Source organism: Paralichthys olivaceus, chromosome 17 (genome assembly GCF_024713975.1).
Source record: "Paralichthys olivaceus isolate ysfri-2021 chromosome 17, ASM2471397v2, whole genome shotgun sequence".
Classification (NCBI taxonomy): domain Eukaryota; kingdom Metazoa; phylum Chordata; class Actinopteri; order Pleuronectiformes; family Paralichthyidae; genus Paralichthys; species Paralichthys olivaceus.
The window spans coordinates 19,279,787-19,303,982 of NC_091109.1; the positions used below are offsets into that span (position 1 = coordinate 19,279,787).

Sequence of the window (24,196 nt, forward strand, 5' to 3'; positions counted from 1 at the left end):
TCAACCGATCATAGAAGCTAATGATGCAACAGCACAAGCGGGACAACCAGGGGACGTTAATAAGAAATCCTCCGTACACCACCGTCTAATTTCGTCTCGCCCTCAGTCGACTACTCGTGTCTTCGTGGACCTTTGAAAGATGCAGCCCCTGAATTTGGACACAGTTTGCTATGTACATAAGCTGCCCCAATATATTCTGCCAGAGGGGAGATTTTAGTTTAGTGTTTGCTCTGTTCCCTGCTGCATGTCACAGTGCTGCTGTGGTGATTTAGCACTGATACCGCTCAGCTTCTGCTTCTGACATTTCTGCGATAGTCGGTAAAGTTGCAAACTTCTGCAGGGAGGACTCGGAATTGATCAGAGAGCGAGCGGCTCGGTCAGTTTGCAGCACAACCTCGCTCGTTTACTTGGGAACAGAAGATGGCAAGTTTAAAAAAAAAAAAGATGGCTATTTTTATATGAAAATGTTTCCACTAATGAGACTGTTCACTCCAATTTGAGGTGTTTTTGATTTTGAGAATGAGAGGATTATCTGCAATGGAAGCTTAACTCACTTCTGAGCTTCACAACACAACACAATAGTGAGTTTGACAGCTAAAGCAAATTAGTCTTGGCAGCACGACTCTGATATCTTATTGGCAGGCTGCAGTCCGTAATTGCTTGCTTAGTTTTGCCACAAGGACATTGCCTTGTGTGTGTGCATGTCTGTGGTTGTGTGTATCTTGCCCACATGCAGTACAGTGCCGTGTTTGCTCTAATCCATCACTTAAATGTCAAACCTCTCCTCACTCATGGTCAGTGAAATCGACAAGAGGTCCAGAGGTTCGTCTGCCGCCGAGCTTTACTTTGAGGTGTTTCTTCTCAAGGTCGATGGCGATGATATTTTTTAACATGTCGGCATCACGTCCAGCAGTTTGATCTTTGTGTGAGCAACAAGCAGTACTTTTAACCCAATTAGTTTTTTATGTAGCTACATATTGTTGTTAATTTTCCCGAAGCAAAAACAAATAGATCATTTACACATTTCCAGGGTAATTGATGTTCATTAGCTCATTAGTGGCCAAAGGCACGTTGACCCAAATAGAGCCGACTGACTTGAAGATGGAGCCTAGCAACGGTTGCCCGTGAGGACCAAAGGTTGAACCGAAGTAGGTCGCTCTGTCGTGATGGAAAGAAGAACGAGGTGAGATAAGGAAAAGCAAGGTCAGACAATAAGGTGGGCAGCAAATGAGGAGACAGGAACCAGGTTGACCTTTAGCCCAACGCTTTATGCTGGAGTAGAGGACAAACCGACCTAGAGGAGGACGGCACAAGAAGGAAGGTTGGGAGTTGACCCTGTGAGAGGTGGAGAACGTAGGCTTGCATCTGACAGCACAAACAGAGCTGCGGCCCCCAGGCACCGGGCTTCTTCTTCTCTCACAGCGGAAACGCTGGGTGTTGCAAGAATTTCACCATTTGTGTAAAAGTGTCCACCTCGCTTGGTGTTCAGTGTTGTTTGTTGAATCAAAGTGAATTTTATTATGCAGCTTTGAAAGTGGTCATTTGAAGAATATACACGCAATTAAGTTCTATTAGCCAGATTTAGGGGACATTAAAACACGGATCGGTAAATGCAACATTTCGGCGTGTTGCAGTTTTTATAAGCAATAAAATTAAAGGAATTTTATGAAAATAAATTTTAATGTGTTGCAGCTCAGAGTTTGTTGTTGTTTTGTGTAGAAAAGGGGATTTTTAAAAAAAAAGGGTAGCAGGCCACTTGCAGAAAGGTACAAGATATAGCCTGAAATAGAAGCTTGTTATCAGGTCTGTACTTAAGGTTCATATCTGGTGATTCAGTAAAGTGTGGTGAAACATCTCAACTCATTTTCTGTTGGAAGAAAAGTACGAGTTTTGAGTTTTGGCAGTGGATTAAATATCGTGTCTGTAAAGATTTTATGTCATTCATTCTAAAACTTTAACTCCAAGGGAATATTTTTCCTCTGCAGGAAAAAAGTAATTTTCTGTTTTGTGCATTTTTTAGAAAGAGACCCTGAGATTTCATTACACCAAAGAACCTTTTTGAATTCATATTGATCTTTTGATGTGGCAAAATGTATTCTCAGAACCTCCAGTGGATTTTTGCTCCTGAAATTACACAATCGCTGAATGTTTGAGTCCAGAGTCACCGCTCCACTTGTCCTCCGCAGTTACATTTTTGTCCAAAGTAGCTGCGGTTTACACATTTGAACCTTGCACAAGCATGCACATTTGAAACAAGGACATAATTTCCCTAAGAAGCGAGAGGAAAAATTGCCTTACAAAATGGAGAGCTCCCCACTTTTGGAGCGAGCGGCCTGTCGCTGCCTCTTCACAGAGGCTGTTAAAGGTATTTTAGATCAAAGTCAAAGGCGAATAAAGACCTCGGCTCCACACTTTACTTCAATTTCCCCCACCTTACTGGAGCATTGTGCCTCTGCTGTTGAAGTGAATAAGGGATGGCTCTTTGTGCTGCTTCACACAGCAACGCATTCCTCTTTGACCCGTTCTATCTCTCCTCTTCCCCCTCTATCTCCTCTATTTTTTCCATTCGTCTCTCACCGTCACTCGACTGTTCCATCTCTCGCTCTGCCTCCTATTGGACGTGAAATTAGGTCTCTCCACACCTTCTCAATCTGTTTCTACGCAGCATGAGCTCCCTGGCAAACCCCTTCCCCAGCTCACATACAGCGTATCTGGTAGATTTTGATCAAATCCGCAGCGAACCTGTTGACGTCTGGCCTCCACCTCTCTCCTCTGTCAGTCTTCTCTTGCCTCCTCTTCCCAGCCTCAGCTCTGCACACGTGTTGTGGCAGATTCTTTTTTCATTAAGAAGCTCTGTGATTTTTAAATGTAGGAGTACGCGTCAGGCAGCGTTCCTTGACTTCCTTCCCTGCTAATGAAGCTCAATCCTGGGTCTTTCAACCCAGCTGTGAAATATAAAGCAGTCATTTAAATTCTTGCTTATTCTCTGTCCCTGCAACACCAAAACTGATTTGTCCATTTACAGAATATGAATTAAAAGTGTTAAATTGCTTATTTATGTGGCAAAAATACCAAACAGTTGCTCTGATGTGTTTTGTATTAAATTAAAAATCTTTGGAATCCAAAATATGAAATTTGAAAAAGTCACCTTGAGTGTGTTACTGCTGGATATTTAATAAACTAAATAAAAGAAAATAATCCTGCTGTTGTTGACCAATATCTTGAGTTGGAGATTTGTTTTTGTCTTGATCAAATTGTGATGGACGCCAGTGTTTTTTAAAACATTTAGTCAGCGGGAAAAATAATCATGACATTAATTGAAAACCAAATCGACTGACAGCTCAGCCCCGTTAAAGACGCTCAAACAGCTCGTTCGCCGAGTCTTTGCCTCAAATCTCTTTGGCTCAGATCCGCCGCGGCTCATAAAAGGTAGCGCCGCCAGGAATCGGACAATAAACTTTGACCTTTCTCTCTCTTTGATGTCAGCCGCCTCCTCTCGTCTTCTACCTCTGCATCCTTCTCTCTCTCATCTTCAAACTTTCCTCCCCTGTGAAGAGCTGGTTTCTATAGATGGATGTGTGCTCAGCTGCTGTCTATACCTAGCTGCTTGTATGGCACTTACTTACGCCCCCCTACACTTCCTGCCTGCCTGCCTGGCACAGCACCAGCCCCCTTCTGCAATGCTAATCTATAATTCTGTTTAATTAATGACCATTACAGCAGCAGCAGCAGTAGCGTACCACCCCCCCCCTCAGCTCCTGCTGCCCTGTCTAGCTCTGTGCAGGGAGCCACAGTATGCTCGCTGCCTTTCAGCGGTGGCGAGAGAGGCAGGAAGCTGATGTACAGTATCACAGTCCTGCTATTAGCTTTTTCTAGGAATTGTTAGAAGGTTGAAAGTTGTTCTCCAAACCCGAGTGCACGCTTGCTGCTTTTCATGGGCTCAGGAGTTTGACAGGCACTCCTGCAGGTGCACCGGAGGTTGTTTTTTTTTTTTTTTTTTAAAGCGTGTATTTTTCCCATTTATATTTGAATTGCAATCAAAGCTCGACGTTTTCTTCAAAAGGGCTGGTACTTCAGGCGGCCTCCGAGTTGTCACACAGCCTGTCAGTGCAGCCGTTCCCAGAGGCCACCCATGAAATGTACATCAGCCGGTTTCACTGTTTCTCTTAAAAGACTAAAAGCCTTGTAGATTTGTCAAGAGAGTGCGATGCCTTTCATGACCCACTGATGTATGGTTGCGTAAGTGAACCCCCCCCCCCCCCCCCCCCCCCGCCCCCTCTTATTACCCCGTTTCCCCTTGCTCTCCTACTTCACCCCTACTGTGTCATATCCTTCTGCAACCTGTTCTTTTTCTTCCTCATCGTTTTACCTCTTTAACTTTATCCATCCATCCATCTTCTCCAGGGGCCACAACCAGAGGATGGAGTTCCTGGGAGACTCGATCATGCAGCTGGTGGCCACAGAGTACCTGTTCATCCACTTCCCTGATCATCACGAAGGACATTTAACGGTAAGATCAAATCACCTATATCATGTGTCATCACACACGCACGCTCCTCAAATCCCCAAATTTTACATTTAACAGTTTCAATATATTTAATAATATATTTAATTTTAAAAAGTAGATTGAAGCCGGCCACTTCTGGGTACGTGTTCAACTGCCGCTGAAACTATGAGGTCTAAATGTATGCGAGGGCGGTAACAACTTTATGGATGATAGTTTTACACAGTATATAATACACATGATTAATATTGTTTTCAATCATGTGCTGCTTGTGGTCTCAGAATCCTCTCACACGTAGCCACACGTTCACCGTTAAGCTTTAGGCATTTTGTTGTGGTGTCGAGTTTAAATATAAAAAAGGTAACAGGGCTTGTGCAGCGATGTTTATATTCACTGTACGAAAGGCAACTATTTCAGATTTCACTACCCAACCCTACTTCTCACAGGCTTGTTCTCCTCCCACACACTTGGACTTTTGCACATTTTGTATCCATCCTCTGTTTCCGTGCCTCTGCCGTCTGAAGTTACCTGAAACCTCTGCTCGCTGCTTCTTACACGGGTTTACGTGAACTGAAGTTACAGCAGAGCTGTGATTGTGTGTGGAAGCTTTTTTATTGTGTATCCTTCCTTCCCATCAATCTTTGAATCTCCAAGTGGCAGCCAGGTACTCACCCCCTTTTCCTCTTTTGCTCGCTTCCACAAAATAACTCCCCACAGTGCGCCTGTGTGTTTACTGTACTTCCTTGTGATGGGCATTGTCACGAGACAAAATTGTTCAGTAGTTTTCAATAACACGTCTTTGTCGGCACATTTTTTGCAGAAGCTGTCAAGTGTGTGAAAAATAAAGTTGTGTGAGTGTGTAAGTGTGTGTGCGCATGGCTTTTAACACAGGTACAAAGCAAATGATCACACTGTGAACATGTAAGCGCATTTTCTGACAGCGTCAAACGCCGTTACAGCTCGCTCTTTTCATTCGACCATCAGCACTTCTCTTTAGAGGAGCGACTACTCAAGGCTGGAGGGATTGAACGAGTCCTAAACTGAATAAGAACCTCTGCAGTTAGATGCTTATTCGTGGGTATTCCTTATAGATGGAAGCCTTGATGTTAGCTGTATAAAAGCTTCCATCAAGCTTTCGTTGAGAGCCTGAAAGCTTCAGCGCTGTCTATGCCCAAGAGCCAAGATGGGGTACATCTGAAATGGATTTCAAATCGGGGAAAAAGTGCTCATTCAACTAGTGCATGTGTGTGTGTGTGCGCTTGTGTGGCTCTGATTGCGATGGCGTGCGTACTGTTAAGGAGGGCACATCACAGCAAGCCAGAGCCAGTCAGTCAAACCGCTTCCATTTGCTCTTTTACTCATCTCGTAGCTATATTTAACATGTTTGTGTTTTTCCCTTTTAGAGACGTAAATGTACCTCACCCAGTCGAACATGTTGTCATCCGCTCAGCCTCGAGTCACAATGCAATATTCAACAGAGCAACGTGCAATCTCCCTGAAACATTTACTCTGCATTACCGTTCGGTCTTTTGATGAATTATTCCACGTGGGGCTTTATTTTGATGTATTTGTGTACTTCTGTATTTTTCCATCTGCTTGAAGTGCTTCTGCGTTCGCACCTTGAGCACGATTCTGACGTCTCCCCCCGTACATTTTTGGTCCGTAGCTGCTCCGCAGTTCGCTGGTGAACAACCGCACGCAGGCCAAAGTGGCGGAGGAGCTGGGCATGCAGGAGTTCGCCATCACCAACGACAAAACCAAACGACCGGTGGCGTTGCGGACCAAGACGCTGGCTGACTTGTTGGAATGTAGGTTCACGGTTCTTTGATTCATTTGCAAAAATATAAAGCGAAGAAAAATAATTTATTTAGTTTGTATAACCCCTCCGCCACATTTTTCCGTATCTCTCACTCCTGGTGCAGTTTAAGAAAGTCAACATTAAGTGCCAGTATTGATTTCTCTGCTCTCTTCGTGTTAGATGTCAAACACTGTCACTTCTCGGCTGCAGACACTGGATGATGCTCCCAATGTGTCACAGGACTTAGTGGTGATTTTCCTTTTCTTCTTTTTATTTCCATCAGTTGCAGTTGCCACTTCTAATAATCTACTGGTGGTGCCCTGCTTGCTTAATTTTTCTTTCAATCAAATTAGAAAATATGTTCAGTTGCGGCTGAGTGACGACAATATTAATAATTATCCCAGTATGATTTTCACCAAAAGCAATATAACAAAAGTTAAATGTCTATAAAATATTCATTGTACATTGTGCACAATGGTATAACATAGTAGGTTTTAATGTTCTACCTCAAATTTGTATTTTTTATCCATAAAGAAGAGTTTAAAACCAACCACCCTCGCCCAGGAGCAAAAAACAGTTTTTATAAATAATAATAATGAATTTAATTTGTAAAGCTCCTTTCAAAACACAGTCACGAACTGCTTTTCAAGCCAAAAATTAATAATTGAAGGCAAACGATAGGAAACAATTAAAAGCAGTTTGAAGACCACACATTAGCCAAACATAAGAGTGAAAATTAAAAATAGGAGCCAGGAATTCAAATTGAATTAGAATTTTAATTTTTTATTTCTCTAAACTTGAAATAATGAATAAGTTAAATCATAATTTATAGTAATAATTGTCAACACAATCACACACTGCGTAATCCTCCTATTGTTTATTTATTTATTTAAATTTAGAAAAAGAAGACGTGTGTTCCAGGGTAGCAGCTGCTTACATTTCAAATCTGTTTTCGTATGTTATAAATTGAAATGAGTACGATTGTTAATATTGGAATGAAAACAATGTGCTGCGTCAGGTGTGAAGTTTACAGAGACACTTTCACCATGAAGCGACTTCAGTCACTGACTGTGCTGCCTCTGGTTTGTTGTCAAACACATTTGTCAGTGTCTCTGGGTGGGACGCCTGTCAGGGATTATCTCGTGGTTCTCCCGACTCCAGCTGGAATCGTCAGGTGGTGAATCTCTCTCCTGAGGTGTGGTAAAAGAAATCCATGGCCCGTTCTCAGATACCCGCTGACTCGTTCTTCATTCAGGATGAAGTCACGCTCATCCTGTTCTGGGTAAACTGTGACTTGCTACAAGAAAACTGTAGAAACTCTTTCCACCACTTTCCACCGTAACACATAGGTTTGGAGGAATAAATCAGCCTGGTCTTTGTCTTCCGGTAAACGTGTAGATATAAGAAACAAGAATTCACTTGAAGGAATGGCTTTTCCATCATTTCTGAAAACCAGAGACAGTGACAAGTTTATATTTCACTTGTTAAAATATGGATCTCCATATATAAACTGGTCACAAGTCCAAGTTCCAGCTACTGACAAAAATACTGACAATGATATATTTCACAGTAGTAACTGACTTCATAAACTTCATAATCATTCCTCTGAAAACTCCAGGATTAGTTCAGTTTGAAAAGAATCTGAAAGACAACTCTCCAGTTTTCCATTTTGAATAAACAATGTTTGTATGGTTTTCCTTTATTAGTTCATGCATGTGATTGGGAGACAAATTAAATACATGTAGTTTATCTTCAATGCACATGAAGTTAATTTAAAAGCCTTGAATAAAAGACAATCTAAGGGAAATGTTGTGTGTGCACGTCTTGGATAATATATGCAGAGGAACATACAGGCAGAATAAAATGTGTCTGAGCGTTACTGGGACTGAAGTCATGCATTAGAGGAGACCCAGTACTCTCCACATTGGGCCAATAGGGGGCGCTAGCAGTGACAAAGACGAAAATATAGAAACACAGAGACTGAGAAAATCGTTAATATGTTCCAGGTCTGCATCAGACAGTCGGAGTCATGCATGAATCACACACACACACACTGAAGGTTAAAGGACAACACAGAGCTTCGTATCATTTGCCTTTCAAATTATCCCTCAGAGTTCAGGCCAGAGCAGAGTTGGCGACACGGGAAGGGGACGAGGGTCAGCGCTGGAAATGAGTGTGGCGCTTCTGCATATGAGCAGCCGTGCCCCGCGGCTACGGCAGGCCCTCGCTGGCCCCCTGAAATATTACCTATTATCCCTCTCTCGTGTCCCGCTGTCTTAGTCACGGAGATGAGTGAATGCAGCGGCAGCTAATGGAGGAGGGAAACAAAGGGAAAACCACGAGATGAAAATGACACCCGGCACCTACCGCTCACATTTCCAATCTTTTTCACTTCAGTCAGATCACCAGTTACTCTCAATTCAGCTTCCCATACAGTTTTATCTTGTGTAGATGTTTCGGTGAACTCTGTGTGGCCCTTGCCGCACCAATTTCCTGTTTGATGGAAACAGACGGACGACGACAGCCATCCTTTCCAATTGTTTACATTAACATCACATTGCTCGCAGTGGAGGTTTGTCCTCTGGTCTTTGTTAATGGTTTATTTGTTTCAGCAGGGACCGAGGCAAGTGTTTAGCAGAGCAGAAAAATAAGCTGCACATCCACAGACATTTTTTTTTTTTTTTTTAACGCTTTGTCCTTTTTCTTTTCTCTCCTTTTCTCTCTGCAGCTTTTATCGCCGCACTCTACATAGATAAAGATCTGGAGTTCGTGCACACTTTCATGAATGTCTGCTTTTTCCCCCGACTGAAGGTGAGTCTCTATTGATAGCTATTCACCACTCGCACCTGATCAATGAGCCGCTGAGCTGGACGCCTCAGAGAGAAAGAACCGGGGAGATGATGATGATGAGGAAGAGGAGGAGGAGAGCTAATGGCTGGACACTAATGGTGCCACCATCGACGCGGCGCCTGAAGTGGTGCTCGGCCCTTGAACGCCTCTCACGCTGACGGCTCAAATAGCTGTCTTAGTCATCTTTAATGGGAATCACAACAGTGTCGGGTTGTTGACGTTAGTCGTCAGTGTTTTTCCATTGATCCAAGAAGTGCTCTGGCTGTTGATGGCGTCCACTTCCAGGATTCGGATAGATCGAGCCCATGGCCAGATGTGAGCGAGGAAGGACGAGTCTTTTACTCGAGCATCGTTGAATCGTTCAAGTTAAACAAAAAAAAAAGAGCCTTAAAAGCCGTACTCCCATTAAAACTGCTGCCGTGGTAAAAGACACAAACTATTACAGTCTCGTACCTAAACAGGCATGTGCACGAGTGTTCTCGCACACACACACACACACGCGCTCTGTACGAGTCTCCTCATAGCGTGGACCTCTCCTTGTGAAGCTGCTGCAGTGGTCTGATATGCCATGCTAATTGCTGTCTTGGTGTGTCTCTCCAGGGAGAATCCCCAGCTCTAGAGGAGCTGAGCTTTGCGTCATGGTCGCTGCAAGAGAGCACCTAATTTCCACTTCCAAGAGAAAAGTTGTGAAACAGCCAGCATGTCTCCTTACATAGCCTTCTGGAAACCACAGCGTTGCACACTGTGCTGCTTCATCCAATTTGGATGGAAATAGATACGAAAAACAAGGGACATAAACGCTCCTTTCCTTATGTTTGCATTTTTTTTTCCCCGCTGCACTGTGTGATTACGCATATAGAGGGGTTTGTGTGAGTGTCAATGCATCCATGCACTTGAAATTGCTTGTACTAGCACCGGGGCTATACGCTGCGCTCTTTTCAAAAACAGCCAAATTCCTGCGCCTTAGGCAAAAGGAGTGAAGATGCCCCCCAGAGTGAGGAAAAGTGGGAAGGAGAAAAAGGGGAAGTTAAGCACGATGGCAAGAGATGGAGGGGTTGTGTGTGTGTGAGCTGGAGTGTAGAAGAGCGAGAGCAACAGAAGCAGAAGCACTCTTTGTAGAAAATTAATAGGAGCAGACAGTTCTGGATTCAAAGTCTGCCTTTTTATGACAAGGCTGCTTCCCTGTTAATGGAAGGGCTTTTAGAAGTCCCCCTTGGATAAGAGAAATGTATCAGGGCTGCACACCTGGGAGACTCCCAGACGCTCTTTATTTCTGGCCGGGGATTGGCTTTTGTCTTAAGTAGCCTGTGATTTGTACTCAGCGTGAAGACACGGATGGAGAGCCAGTCAGAGCGAGGGCAAATAAGTGAGAGCAAAAAGTGGTGGGGTGGAGAGGGTCATGGCAAGAATGAAATAAAAGCATAAGCGACCAGGGGGGGGGAGAAAGAGTTTGTAACCGCAGATGTTTTTTTAAATTTATTTCTGGTGTCTCTGATTCTTTGAATGAAGTCTGAGAAACGGGGAGCGTGATTAAGTGTGTGCTGTGTTCGGTGTGTGTGTGTTGCAGGAGTTCATTCTGAACCAGGACTGGAATGACCCAAAGTCCCAGCTGCAGCAGTGCTGTTTGACCCTGAGGACAGAGGGCAAGGAGCCCGATATCCCGCTGTACAAGTAAGACTCGAGAAAAACACTCGGAGGCTCCCTGACGCTGCTCTGAGCCGACGCCGGTGTTACATTTGTGGAAGTAAAACCAAAATGTTATCTGTCTGTCAACACTGACTTTTAGTTCGCCCTGAATTGAGGTTGAAATATGTCTAAAAGTAAAGTTTTGAATTTAAATGATCCAATTTAAGAAGAAAAAACATAATGAAATGGTGTTTTTGTATTGATGTGCACAGGGATACTTAGATTCTGTTAAAAATCATAATATAAAAAAGAAATGACAGTTTTGGATGATGCAGAGAATCAAATACCTAACAGGCACTTTGTCACATTAATTAAAGAATAATATAAAAATATAAAATTAGAATAAATAACACCTGATTTTTATTGAATTTTTTGCCTATATTTGTTAATTTCGGTTTAAAATCTTCAGCATACGATCCACAGCTCCTCCGTGGAGATGTGTTCAGCTGAGCGCCACATGTGCTGCAGTCCACGTTTAGAAAAAATGAAATGGAACAAACATTATTTACTGGACTTTCATCCTCGTTATTGGTCCCTGGACGCTGTGTAAAGGTCTCTGTTGTTGTGATAAACACTCACGGCCAAAGAGACCTATTTGACAAAAAGGTCAAGGAGCAAGTGTCATTTGACAGAATGCTTTTCAGAGCTGCCATGAAGCGATGCGTTTGTCGCCATGGAAACTGACAAACAGTATTTTTCTCTGATATAAAAAGAAATGGGGGGGGGGGGGGGGGGTCAGCTGGAGACGGAGCAGTTTTATGTACAATGAACATTTAATCCGTCGCCTCTCTCTCGTCCTCGTATTCATTCGACTGTCAGCTCTCCTCCTCTGTTTAGTATTTGCTCTATCAGCCCGACGGAGGGAGATTTTTGACGCAGCACAACTCTGACACGACAATCAACACTTCCCTCAAACTCAAGGACGTGAGCGAGAAACCGACGGAGCTCTCGGACGACTTGAATTTCGACATTTCGCCACACGCGCACGAAATTTGACGCCACACCCTCGAGTGTGATTATTTCGCTGAAAGTACAACGGCAGCGGCCGGACTCCTCACGAGGTGACCTGACCCCGGCCGGTCGGAACCACGCAGCTTTTCTAGAATTTCACGCAGCAGCTGCTGGTGTCACGTCTGAATTTGTTTACAACACCGGATGAGACAAGGGTGTGAGTCAGACAGAGAGAGAGAGAGAGAGAGAGAGAGAGCGTAAATGGCCGAGGCAGGTGGAGGGAATGACGGAGAGAGTTAAAGGAGTTAATGCCCCCCCCCCCCCGCTAAAGGCCCCCCCGGTGGACGTGTCTGGCTGAAGACAGATCCACACCTCAACCCCAGCTCCATCACGTTACTGTACATATCGTCTGTGTGTAGGAGACACCAGGGAGCAGACACATGCCCACTCTGACATTGTGCAGAGAACGGCCTGAGTCACTAAGTAGCTGCTTTTAGTGCGAGCTCCGGCCCCTGCAGACCCCATGCGCTGCTCTTCCCTCTCCCTCGCACACTTCCATCTCTGTGTGCAGCCTTGGAGTTGATAACCCGAGAGCCTCGCAGATTTCTTTTTCTACTCCTGTCTCGTTCTGTGTTATCGAAGCTGCACAATAATTCCAAGTGACACGTCCTCCCTGTTGAGCTTTGGCTAGAACGTCTCGCGCAGGAGTCTTGTTTGCTCCGAACATGCGACGTGCCACTTCATTTGTAAGTGAGAAAGGGAGCTGAATTATTGATAAAGTGTCATAAGTGACCACAATGCATTAAAAATTGACTGCGCTCCTGAAATAAGTAAATTGTCCGTGAATAATTTAGGTGACTCACAGCTTGGGTCTGAGATGTTTATGCTAATGTTAACATTTCAAACATCTCCCAAGTTTTGTCATCTGTCTTGTACGTGCGTCCCAGCTGAAATCGAGCAAAACTGACGGCTTCTGTTTTTTCTTTAAATGAGCTACATCTATAAACTAATCGAGTCTCTCATCGTCCCTCTCTCAGATTTCCCCCCCCCCCCCCTCAGCTTTTCCAGTGTTTACCCTTCTAGCGCAACCAAAAGCTCGTGGGTCTCTCAAAGACGAGTCATTCTTTTATTTCAATTCCTCCCCCAACATGTCATTTTTTTAAAACCACACACAGATCTTTGTATCTGACGATGATGGGTGTGGGGAGTAGGGGAGGCTTTAAAAGTTGTTTATACTGCATGTCCCTCAGATTGCTTTGTGCGCTCTGAAAGCACACTAGTGAATCAAAGCGCTATTCCCCTCGCCTAGACCTGCTGCTTGAGATGAATTATATTTGTTCTGATTGAAAACCTTTTTTTTTCCCTCGCCCCCTTTTTTTTTAATGTTATTTCTCTGAAGAACAATGTCCCTGAGTGTCCTTGCGCCTTTCTCTGGGGTATTATTGCTATTTCTCAGCTCCGCCCTCCTCCGTCTCACGCCATATTTCTGTGTTTGAATTTGCAGGACCCTGCAGACAGTGGGGCCCTCACACGCCCGCACCTACACCGTTGCCGTGTATTTCAAAGGGGAGCGAATCGGCTGTGGCAAAGGCCCAAGGTGAGTAAGACAGTACAATATAACAAGACACAACAGGACAAGGCGCTCTCCCTCTCAGTGCACCGCTAATGGGCTCCAGAATAATGGCTGCGCTTTATTGATGGTGTTTATTATAGCAATTAAGCTCTTGTTGGCCTATTCTATCGGGAGAGACATTATGCAGAATGAAAATGAATCGATTCATTATTGATTTGACGTAAATTGTGTTATGGAAATATCACTTTGTGCAGAAGAGGAGTCTGTGATGAGGCGACACTGCATCTAGGGCTGCATTAGGGTCTTCCTGGGATTTTGTGCTCACAGCAGGACAGGTGTGTGTGTGTGTGTGTGTGTGTTAAACCTTTGCTTGTGCTCACACACACACACACACTCTTGCTTTTGTTGAGCGAAGAAAGTGAATCTCCGCACGAAGGCCTTTTCAGGGCTGGGGGGGTTGACGATAAAGCCGCAGCTGAGCCTGCGAGAAAGGAAACCTAAATCCATCAAACATCTTTTGCCCCCCCACCCCCCTCTCTCTCTCTCTCTCTCTCTCTCTCTCTCCACATGTGGAAATCCCCTCCGCAGCCCCCTACTTGAAAGCGTTCTCTCTTGCTCTAAGCTAGCGATAAGTTTGTCCCTTCCATAGGATCTTTGACAGCTTACTGTTTTTGTATTTACATGACTTAAGCTCCCATCCACCTCCACAGTGGGCTATGATCACACAGCACATAATGTATACGCTGGGACTGAATTGCAGGCGTAAACAGTGCCCGGCACCACAGCCGCCAATAGGCTTACCTTTTTGAAATGTGTGCACGGCGCTACCTGTTATTGTTAAGCAAAGGGGGGCTCTTTCAAAACAAATAAAAAAGCACTTTTGATAATCCGCTCAATATTAGGCCTGGTTTTCTTTTCTTTTGACAGAATTTCAGAAAAGGGACATCTTGAATATGCTAAAGACCTTTTCTCTCTCTCTCTCTCTCTCTCTTTCTGTCTCTCTCCTTTTAAAAATATTTCTAATCTAGCATCCAACAGGCGGAAATGGGAGCTGCGATGGATGCACTCGAAAAATGTGAGTTGTTTGGCAACACGCACCCCTCCTCTCCAAACACACACACACACACACATTTTCCACATTTTAAGCCTTTCACACTCTTTGCCTCAGTGGTGAATATTAGCCTTGGCTGTACAGTAGGCAAGATGGCTGGCGGAGAGCTGTGGCCTGACCAGGCGGTTGGCTGCGGCATACAGGACATTAGGCTGTTTGAAGTGCGAGCCCAGAGCACAGGCATGGGGCCGAGCCAGAGATGGAGAACCGACAGAACGAGGATGAGGCCAGCAAAGCATCCTCGACCGTGTCGATCAATCCCGAGGGAGCGCAGGAAGTTTATGTCGAGGGCCGTACAAAGTTTTTGTTTTTTTCTTGTGTTTTCAAGCCCCTTTTGTCGACCACGAGAACGAGGCTTCACACTCTGAGCGACTCTCTCGTGCTCGGCGCTGCTCTTCAGATTGCGGCTGATGCGTCCCCTTTGTGCCGCTTCTCTCCTCGGCTGTTTCTCATCTTGTCATCAACCACCACTTAAGGAAAATAGATAGTGATATTTCGACATTTACTTGGCATTCACTGCCAAGTAAAAATACAATTACACGCCTCTTAGAAACACATGCGCCACGAGCCATTTCCATCATCTCCCGCCTCTTGTACTCGATGCATATGTATGCGGACGCGTAATGTCATACATTACACCGAGTGCGTTAAGAGTGTGCTACGTATCCCAGAGTAATGTTTGAACCGGACGCCGCAGCTGTCCCTGTGACCACGGCATTAATCAAATGTTCGTTTTTTTTTTTTTACCATTCCTCAACTAATTAGTCTGAAGCGAACACAAATGGCTTTGTTGGAACAAACCTGTGGAACGCTCCGGGGGCAGGAAGGTCAAACTCTGATTTCATTTGGCTCGTAAATGAGGCCTCCAGCCGCATGTGATTGATACTGTTTGTGCACCCGAGCTTTACTTTTTATGAAACATTAGTGTTGGGGGTTGTTACTATTTAAAACTGTTGATCTCCTTCTCTTTCTGCTCCCGACTCCCTCGTTCCTTATCAGGGGGCGTAGTTCAGTGCACACTCTCTCTCTCTCCCGCGCCTTCCTTCCTCCCTTAATTCCTCCCACTTCCTCTCCCCGGTGTACGCCTCTGTCACCATGATTGATAGATGCTCATTGCTAGTAAATGAACATTTCCCCCCTCATAAATTGCAGTTTCATGTGACTAGATTAGCAATTCCCTTCTAAAAGGTCAGTTAATTTAAAATCATCTCCTAAAGTCTTCCTCCCTTTGCTGCAAAATACTTCCAGTTCGAGGGCTTTGTTTGACTTTGTGTTGTCACTTAATTTAAACCCCCTCAGCACGATGTACTCTTTTTCTCTCACCCTGTGCACCAGAGTACCTGAGGTGAGTCCATTATATTAATCAAATTAATTAACTGGCTGAAAACACAGAGAGGGCGCTCAGTGTGAAAGATTGAAAATACTGTGATAGAATAAGGACAAAATGTTGATTAAATGATCGACAACAATTTGATAACGAATAAATCATAGAAGTCATTTATTGGGAGGAGGGGGGGGGGGGTCACTGTTCTGTATAATTGGAAGTTGAAGTTCATTTTGTTTTGGACCACTGATTACACAGAAACAAGTTAAAAACCTTGACTTGATTTCTAGAGACTATGTGAAGGTTGATTTATTAGATAAGGAAACGGATGGAACCTTCTGTCGATAGCTCACAAATACGGACAACGTAAAAAAGACGCTTGTAGATTTTCGACCGGTGACGTAGTTACTTTCTCATCATCCTTGAGATTAATCGCTCAGTAACCTTATTATTTAAGACTAATCAATACTTAAAATTCACGAGTTGTTGCCCTAATGTGGCTGAAAGTCCCGAACCATTGAGTTTTCGATGGCGGTTGATCCGATCTCCTCCTCTGTCCGTCATTTACGTCCTCGTTACTTAGAGGTCACGTTTTGAATGAAGTGCAGCCGGCTGATCAGTTTATTCGCATTTTCAGAATCCGCTTGTCAAGGCCTGGATTAATGATTTTCCGTGCGGGAAGTCTCACCACAACATTTACATTCTGTTCCTCGCTGTTGCAACATCATCTCGTTGAGATAAATATGGAAGGTCAGTCGACGGGGTTCAAACGCGTCTTTGAAGTACGAGTGTCTCTCTCCCGACCGCACGCTCGTATAATGAGACTCGGCTCATCCGCCGCCTTGACGCATCAACTCCCGTTGGAGCTGCATTGTCTCTCCTGTGATTGTCGAGGGCCTCGCTTCATTTGTTCACATAGCAAGACTAATCAAGGACATTAGCCCCGGTGTCATGTAATTCGTCATTGATTGTCTTGTTGGCCCTCACTGCAGCATTGGCTTCACCATTACTCGTCTTGTACGACAGCCCCTAACTTGAGTTACTCTTGAATCGAAAACACCTCCGCGCAACGTGTCAGGATTCATTTCCATGTTTTATTTAAGGCCTTCTGGAGCATCAGAGGCGCTTTGAGCAGGACGGAACTTTTTTGTTTCTGCCGCAGAGCTTTTCCTGGCTGACAGAACCAGCGGTGTCGGAGAGGTGAGAGACATGGCTGTGTTCAGTCAGACAGCTCAGAGCTCATTAAAGAGGCCGGGGCCCGATATTTGGTGTGTGCTGTCTGTAGCCGAGCCGCTGGTGGCTCAGCTGATTCACATTTCATTATTTGATGGCCCACGTTTTGACAGTCTCCTGCCTGTATCTGTCAAGGCAGAATTAAATGTTAACCAAGGCCCAGGCCGGGAGAAACATGAGTGCAAACAAATCGAGCTGAGAGCAGCCAGGTAACGGAACAGAATCGACGGAAGGAGGGAGTCTGCGGTGCAGAGTTTCTCGGGCCCTCAGGCTCCGAGCACCACGCGCCGTTAGGTCTGAGGCGACATCAAATATACATGGAAACGGCTTAACCATTTATCATTCATCCTTGCAGATAGTACAGTCTCTGTTTAAAGTCTGCAGTCGCTCTCTAAGACTCAGCTCCCTCCACTTCCTTTTTTTTTTTTTTTCCAGCTTCCTCGCAGCTGCTTGTTTCTCAAACAATGCAATATCTGTTGAATAAGAGAAGGAGCCTCGATCTGGCTAGTAGCTGGAAGGGAGCTACATTCTTTCCTCAGCTTCCTCTAAACCTCTTAATCTCAGGATGAAAGCACTGGATGGATAGAGGCAGAGTAAAGTACAGTATGCAGGATCTCTGTTCACCGGCTTGAGTCTTTTGTTTGCCCTTTGGCGTGGCGGGGAAATCCCTTCATCAGCGCTGCCGTACAGGCTCACTATTGGCTCGTTGACTGATGTGGCGCGTGTGAGCTCCGGGTGATAGACTCAGCCGATTGTGGAGTCGTCTCACGGCCCGAGCTTTGGCTGAACGGTGAATGCCTGAGTGAACTAACCGTGCGTGTTCTCGTGCGTCTTCCCCATCAACTTTCTGTTGGTGCGCACAACAGAGGCCGCAACGACCGCCCGAATTCCAATCCTGCGCCGTCGACACAGAAAGACCCGAGTCGAGCTCGGTGCGTTAACACCTCGGACAGAGATCAGTATGCAGAGTGAGATCTTCTCCAGACAGAGAATTCCCCACGTGTCTTTGCGATGCCTGACGCAGACTGAAATAAAAAGCCTTGTGTGTTCTTTACCGACCACATTCTCCGACGCCTGCTCTTGTGCCGCATGCTAAACAATGTAAATGGCGAAAGCTTTTTTTTTTTCCTCTTGAGTGGGTTATTCTCAAGTCATCTCCCAGGGAAAAATGCCGGTGATTTCCATATTTTAACCGCAATATGTGGTTTTCTCTCCGAGGCTCGCCAAGTGTTGCTTACTCACTGAAAGCATATTGAAATTGATTGTGTTTTTCTGTGTGTGTCCATACGTGTGTGTGTGTGTGTGTGTGTGTGTGTGAGTCCCAAATTTCCCTCTAAAGGATTTTTTTTTTTTTTTTTACTATTTGATCCGTCTCCTTTTTAATAGGATATTGTCGTTATCTTGCACTTTTCCTCTCTGTCGCCATAAAGACGAATAAGAGTGTTGCTCGAGGAGGAATACGTCCTCTTCTTCTTTTCACACGTCAAACACACATGTGAATTAAGACACGGGGTTCTTGAATTCTGATTGCTACGGGCGGTCGCAGATAAACAAACCACTTTGCAGCCTTTCGATATTTATGACCAATTCCTCCCGAGTCGAGGCCAAAAATACGTTTTGACTTGATTTGTAAAAAAGCAGAGAATCGTTAAGTTTGCATCGGAATGATTCTCTTCTGCTCCTGTGGCGCGTTCGTCCGATCGTGGGGCAGCAAAAGTTTCCCAAAAAAAAAATCACAATATCTTCAGCAGGTAGTTGAATCAGTGGCTCAGACCTAAGGCATCATATTATCAGCAGCGTCTGGACAAAAGCAATAATTAAATTTTCCCATCTATCGGAGGATAAGATCCACGATACAGCGCAGGCCCTTAGTCTCCAGACGGGGATTTTCTTTTCGTCTTTTGTCTGCTGTTGTTTGAGCTCTTTCACTGCAGCACATTCGATTTGAAATGAAACGATGCGTGAGGTCTAAGTGCTGACGCTCAGCGGTGTAAGAAGGTGACAACCTTTGTGCACATAGTCCCGACGATGCAGCAGGACAAAGAACAGCAGAAGAGAACGAGTCTGTAAACGAGTAGATATGATGCTCGTGCCTGGAAAGTCTACGAAAAGCTTTCCAGGGGAAGATACAAGTGTCTGCTGATCTCTGTGTTCTGCAAACGTTTACAATCAAATATTGAATATGACCTGATTTCTTTGAATTTTTAGGAATATGTAAAAAAAATGGCTTCTACTGACAAAATCCAGCTGCAAGTCAGCGTCTTGTTCTTGTTCCTCTTGTTTCACAATAATCACGCCTCCACAGTGAACCGTGGATCCTTCATCAGAGAGAGCTGGATATAAGAACTGTTGTGAAATCAAATTTTACCTCAGGTGCAGATCGTAGAGGACTCTGCTCCGCACGCTGACTTTGAGACTCGTGCTGCACGCGGTGCTGAAAGCCCAATTTGTTGAGCGATTGCCACGATCACGGTCAGTGACCGGAAAAACTGCACAGTCAAATTTGTGTCTCGGTGAGTTGACACAAACCACTGGGCAGCTGTCATGCGTGCGGTTTTAAATTGAAGTGTGCGGTGGTGAGACCCAGTAACGTAAACACTTAATGGAAAATTACTAAAGCTATGAATATCACAAAATTACAGTGTGTTTCCCGATGAGTCACTCGGCTGGAAACCGGAGCCAGGGCTCCCCTGTGATTTGGACTTTCTGGTTTGTTTTAACTAGAAGTGAAAGGATCAGTCGATTAGAAAAAATAATCAGCAGCTGTTCTCACAGTCGCTGGATTGTTTTGTTTTTTTTCAAAATCTGTTTCTGTTTAATATCATTTAAAATAAATATCTCAGGGTTTGGGACAAAAAAAGTTTCGCAATTTTTGACACTGTTGGTCGATTTTTTTTTTTCCAGAAGTAAGAGTTTGGATAATCAAATAATTGTTCGTCATTGTCTTACAGACATTTTTTTGTAAAACTTCTGGTTTTGTACAATTGAGACGATAATTTACAGAATAATCAATCAATCTCTACGAACCTGTTGAAAGAAATGAAATCATCTGAAAAGTACATTAGAACTGTTTAGCTTCTCATATGAAAGTACCTCAGGTGACCACTAAGTGTTAGCGTCAGCAGAAATTCAGAGAAACATCTTATGTCTTCAGGAAGAATAAGCAAACCTCGGAAACTGAAAAGAATTCCCTGGATCCGCCCGTGTGTTCATATCTGCTCGGAAATTAAATGGTTTCATTTTTGGGTCCCGTCCCAGCGTTTCCGCAACATCCCATGGAAATGGCTTCAGTCGGACGGATTTCTTTTATTTTTTTAATTTCAAAAACTTGACTTGTCTTTCAAAGTTTTCCTCCTTCGTCGACTGAAAGTTATTTGATTCAGTTGCTATGGTTTCCGCTTTCTCTCCCCTCCTCACATCCACCGGGGCGGCCTCCATGTTTGCCAGAAATCGGAGTTGTGTCTCGGTGGCCAGGATGGCAGCGAGTAACGAGTTTAAAACTTCTATTCGGAAACAAACGGCCGACGTTGCCAATGGTGCAGCCGTCGTTCCCGACAGTTTACCGAGCCAAGCCGCGGCATTTGTCTGCTATAAAGAGATGTGGATATTCAGCAGGTTTATAGGGGTTTTCAACACCAGACAATTAAACACGTTGTAAAGATCATCTGTTCCTCAGCTGCAGCAAAAACAAGTTCTCTTGTTGTTTTGCCTCATTCGCTCGCATCCTATTAACTTGTATCTGTTTCCCCCCCCCCTCCCCCCCTCTGCTGTCACCATCTTATTAGAGATCTCATTTAGAAATGTTCACTTGCGCTCGTGCTATCAGATCTCACAGCCATTGTGCTGAAACCAAACAAGGCTCGTCTAATTTCTTGTTGCTCCATCGCTATTAATGAAATAACAGCGTGGGGGCAATTTAACCACAACAGTGGCGGCAACGTCTTTTCGCCCATTCGACCAAAGTGACGGCGCACAGCGCTCGATATGAAAACTGTAGTCCGGAGCAATCTGAGTTCTAAACTGTCGTCCTGGCCCGGTTGGAAACTGACCTTGTCTCTTCACACCCCTGCCTCTGTGTCCCTCTCTCTTTATCTGTTCTCCGTGGTTGACTTCCCTGTTTCCCGCTCTGCCTCTCCCCCGACCAGATAACTTCCCACAGATGGCTCATCAGAAGCGCTTCATCGAGCGGAAATACAGGCAGGAGCTGAAGGAGATGAGACGCGAGCGGGAGCGGCAGGAGATGGAGACTGACGAGGTGGAGGAATGTAGGAAGTGACAGCACCTTTTCTCTTTTTGGGGGAGGGGAGGGGAGGCGGGTGCGGTGCCATCAGTACCTGCATCCAGAATGAAGAAACGCGGCGGCACGCGTGGCGGTCGTCCAGGAACGAGCTGGCAAAGCGGAGGCGTCACGGGTTTGATGAAAAAAGAACGTTGTTGGACCAGCTCAGGACGTCACTTCAGCTGGTAACACTCAAAGGAAGTTTCTTTCACACTAAACTCATAAATTGTGTTGATATATAACTTAACTTAATTTATTTGTGTTACCAGTTTAAGACTTTTCTTTTATCACCGTAAACATTGACTCACTCTTCTTAGTCTTTTTTTTTTTTTGTCCTTATGTTTAAAGTTAATCTTATGACGCAGTGTTACGGCCAGTCGAGAAAAAAAAGTGGTAACTTTACAAGAATAAAGTCAAAATTTGACAAGAATAAAATCTTAATTTTACAATTGTATTACATTTCACAATCTTGACTTTACTCCCGCACTGTTACTTCCTTTCTTATTAGATTACGACTTAATTGCCATATAATTATGACTCATTTATTCTCAAGCACGACTTCATTCTTGTAATATTACGACGTTCTCGATTACCGCTTTATCGTGCAAAACTTTTTTTTAAATGCCATGATTTCCTTTTCTTCAATATGTCCTCAACACTGTGGTGTAAAGAGAGCAGAAGACAAATGATTAGAGGTAAAGCCGCTGTCATGTTTTATACTGTTTAGTACTGTAGCGCTGTCGGACGAGGCCTTTGTGTGTTTGTTGCCTGAACTTAAAAGCTCATGAGAAACTTTCAGATCCAGAACCCACAGCGGGAGCTCACACTGTTACTGACACATGCCAAAAATCAACAAACCAGATAGAGGACATGTTTTTAAATGGAGTATGAAATGTGAAACAAATATCAAAGTAATAATATTGTAAATAAAGTTCCAGATTCAGTTCTGATCAGTGGAAAAAAAAAAAAAAAAAATCAGATTCACTGTCTGTTTTTGAAATCCCCTCTCGTCTAATCCAGAAAACGAGGGTTGAGCCAATTACACTCCATCACTTCTCCGTCACCATCTGTCTCACATCTGCCACTCATCCTCTAATAATCAAAATGTGATTATTTTTTCCCCTATTTTTAAACCTTTCTCTGAATCCTGATTGGCTGACGAGCAGATCTTAATTATAGATTGTCTAATTAACAATTTCCTCAGCTCGGTAGCCTCTGGATCCAGCTATTTAACAACAGCCAGCGCATTAATAACTATCTGACGCGTCGAGTCTTTTATTCTCAGATTTATTGAAGATAATAGAAACACACCTGAGAGGCTGGCGGATGTTTCGGCTGGCGGATGTTTCGCCCGCCGTGCGGCGGCAGCGGCTGCCGTCACATCCTGCCTGGATGAAGTCCCCGAGAGCTCGTGTGTTTGTGTGATTCAGGACGATAGAGAGAGAGAGAGAGAGAGCGTCACAAAGAGAAACGGAGAGGCTGATTTTTAAAGATATTTAATTGTGTCATATAAATATTCAGTACAAAATATCACGGTTTACAAAGCAGGTTGATGAATGGCCCCTTACGCTACCACGACCTCTCAGACGGTTTCTACGTTGACAAAACTCCACTGCTCAATCACATGGTCACCAACATAACATATCGTAGTAGAGGTGAGCCCCCGGGGGCCGACCGCGTCTACACATCAACAACCACAGATCTATTGTATCCGGAGGAAGAGGACGTCAGCGTCACCATCTAGTTAGTCGCCTCAATGTAGAAAGAGAAAACACACGAGTGAAGCCCGGGAACGTGGCGTGATGTGGCGTGTTGTGGCGGTGCGGTACGACGTGCACGTTTCTTTTATCTCAGCTGAGCACGGTGCCAAAGCTCGGAGGCAATTACACCCTCGATAATAAAAAAAAAAACCCCGGTCTTCATAACGGCGTTTTGCTGACATCCTGTATGAACAGAGAAAAAAAAAAAAGCGACGACTGAAGGAAAAAAGCGTTTGGCGAGCGCCGCTCGTCGTGTTGATTTCCATTTGAGACCTCACATCGTACCTGGAGGCAGAGAAGCAGTTTGTTTTTCAGAGTGACGGGTTTTTAAACCCATTAAATGCTTATCAGAGCGACAGTGCCACAGTCTGAGATGGCCTCTTACCCGATGGTGAACAAAAGCTAATAAACAAAAAAAAAACACAAAAAAACAACATGTGTATACAATAACCGAGCAGAAAGAATTTTCCAACCACTGTTGTCGTAAATTGGATTGTTTAATGTTTGCGATTCAGAGGACGGAGAGAAAAAAGTCGCTCTGTGGCAATTATGCCGTCGTGTTTTGTTATTACTGCTTCAAATGTCTGATAAATGTCAGCCTCTTCACAGGTCGGCCTTTCGCTAAAGTGAGGGCAGAGCTCGTTTTTAGCTTCGCCTGTTTCTTTTTGTTGTTGGCATCGTTCCGTCCGCCCACTTCATCCTGCCGTCTTCACTCCCGAGCCCTTTGCTCAGGAGCTCCTCCGTCATTTGAGAATATTAAACCGGTTACGCATCATTCTCACTGTTTTCCTCTGATCCACAGTTGAACCGCGTTGTGAGTTCTCGACGCGTGATAATGTTGTGACCTTCTCCCCGAGCCGTAGGAGGCGACCCCGGGTTCCGGGAAACTTATTCCGCACAGCTCAAAGGTCAGGTGTCCCTTGATAAGCATCTTTATGGAGAAGGCTCGTCGTCCCGCAGGAAATCAGCTGAGTAAAGCCCGAACACTCGGCCCCGGCTTCATGTTCGCCACGACACACAGGACATTTAATGAAAGACGGCTCATCTGAGGGTGTTTAAAGGAAAATACTGGTGTTCTTTGCTTTTTGGCACATTTCTGTCCGACGTGATATTTATTATCGTACACT

The 24,196-nt window shown here is 44.5% G+C and overlaps 1 protein-coding gene across 2 annotated transcripts in view; it reads left to right on the plus strand.

Moving 5' to 3' along the window:
• Positions 1–22,289, plus strand: part of drosha (drosha ribonuclease III) — a 77,494-nt gene extending 55,205 nt beyond the window's left edge. For both annotated transcript variants that reach the window (XM_069512460.1, XM_069512461.1), the window contains exons 26-32: positions 4,405–4,510; positions 6,171–6,312; positions 9,031–9,113; positions 10,720–10,823; positions 13,294–13,386; positions 14,391–14,437; positions 21,176–22,289. In XM_069512460.1, coding sequence (XP_069368561.1) covers positions 4,405–4,510; positions 6,171–6,312; positions 9,031–9,113; positions 10,720–10,823; positions 13,294–13,386; positions 14,391–14,437; positions 21,176–21,306 — 706 coding nt within the window. In that variant the 3' untranslated portion in view covers positions 21,307–22,289. The remainder of the gene's footprint in view (positions 1–4,404; positions 4,511–6,170; positions 6,313–9,030; positions 9,114–10,719; positions 10,824–13,293; positions 13,387–14,390; positions 14,438–21,175) is intronic.
• Positions 22,290–24,196: the final 1,907 nt, after the last annotated feature.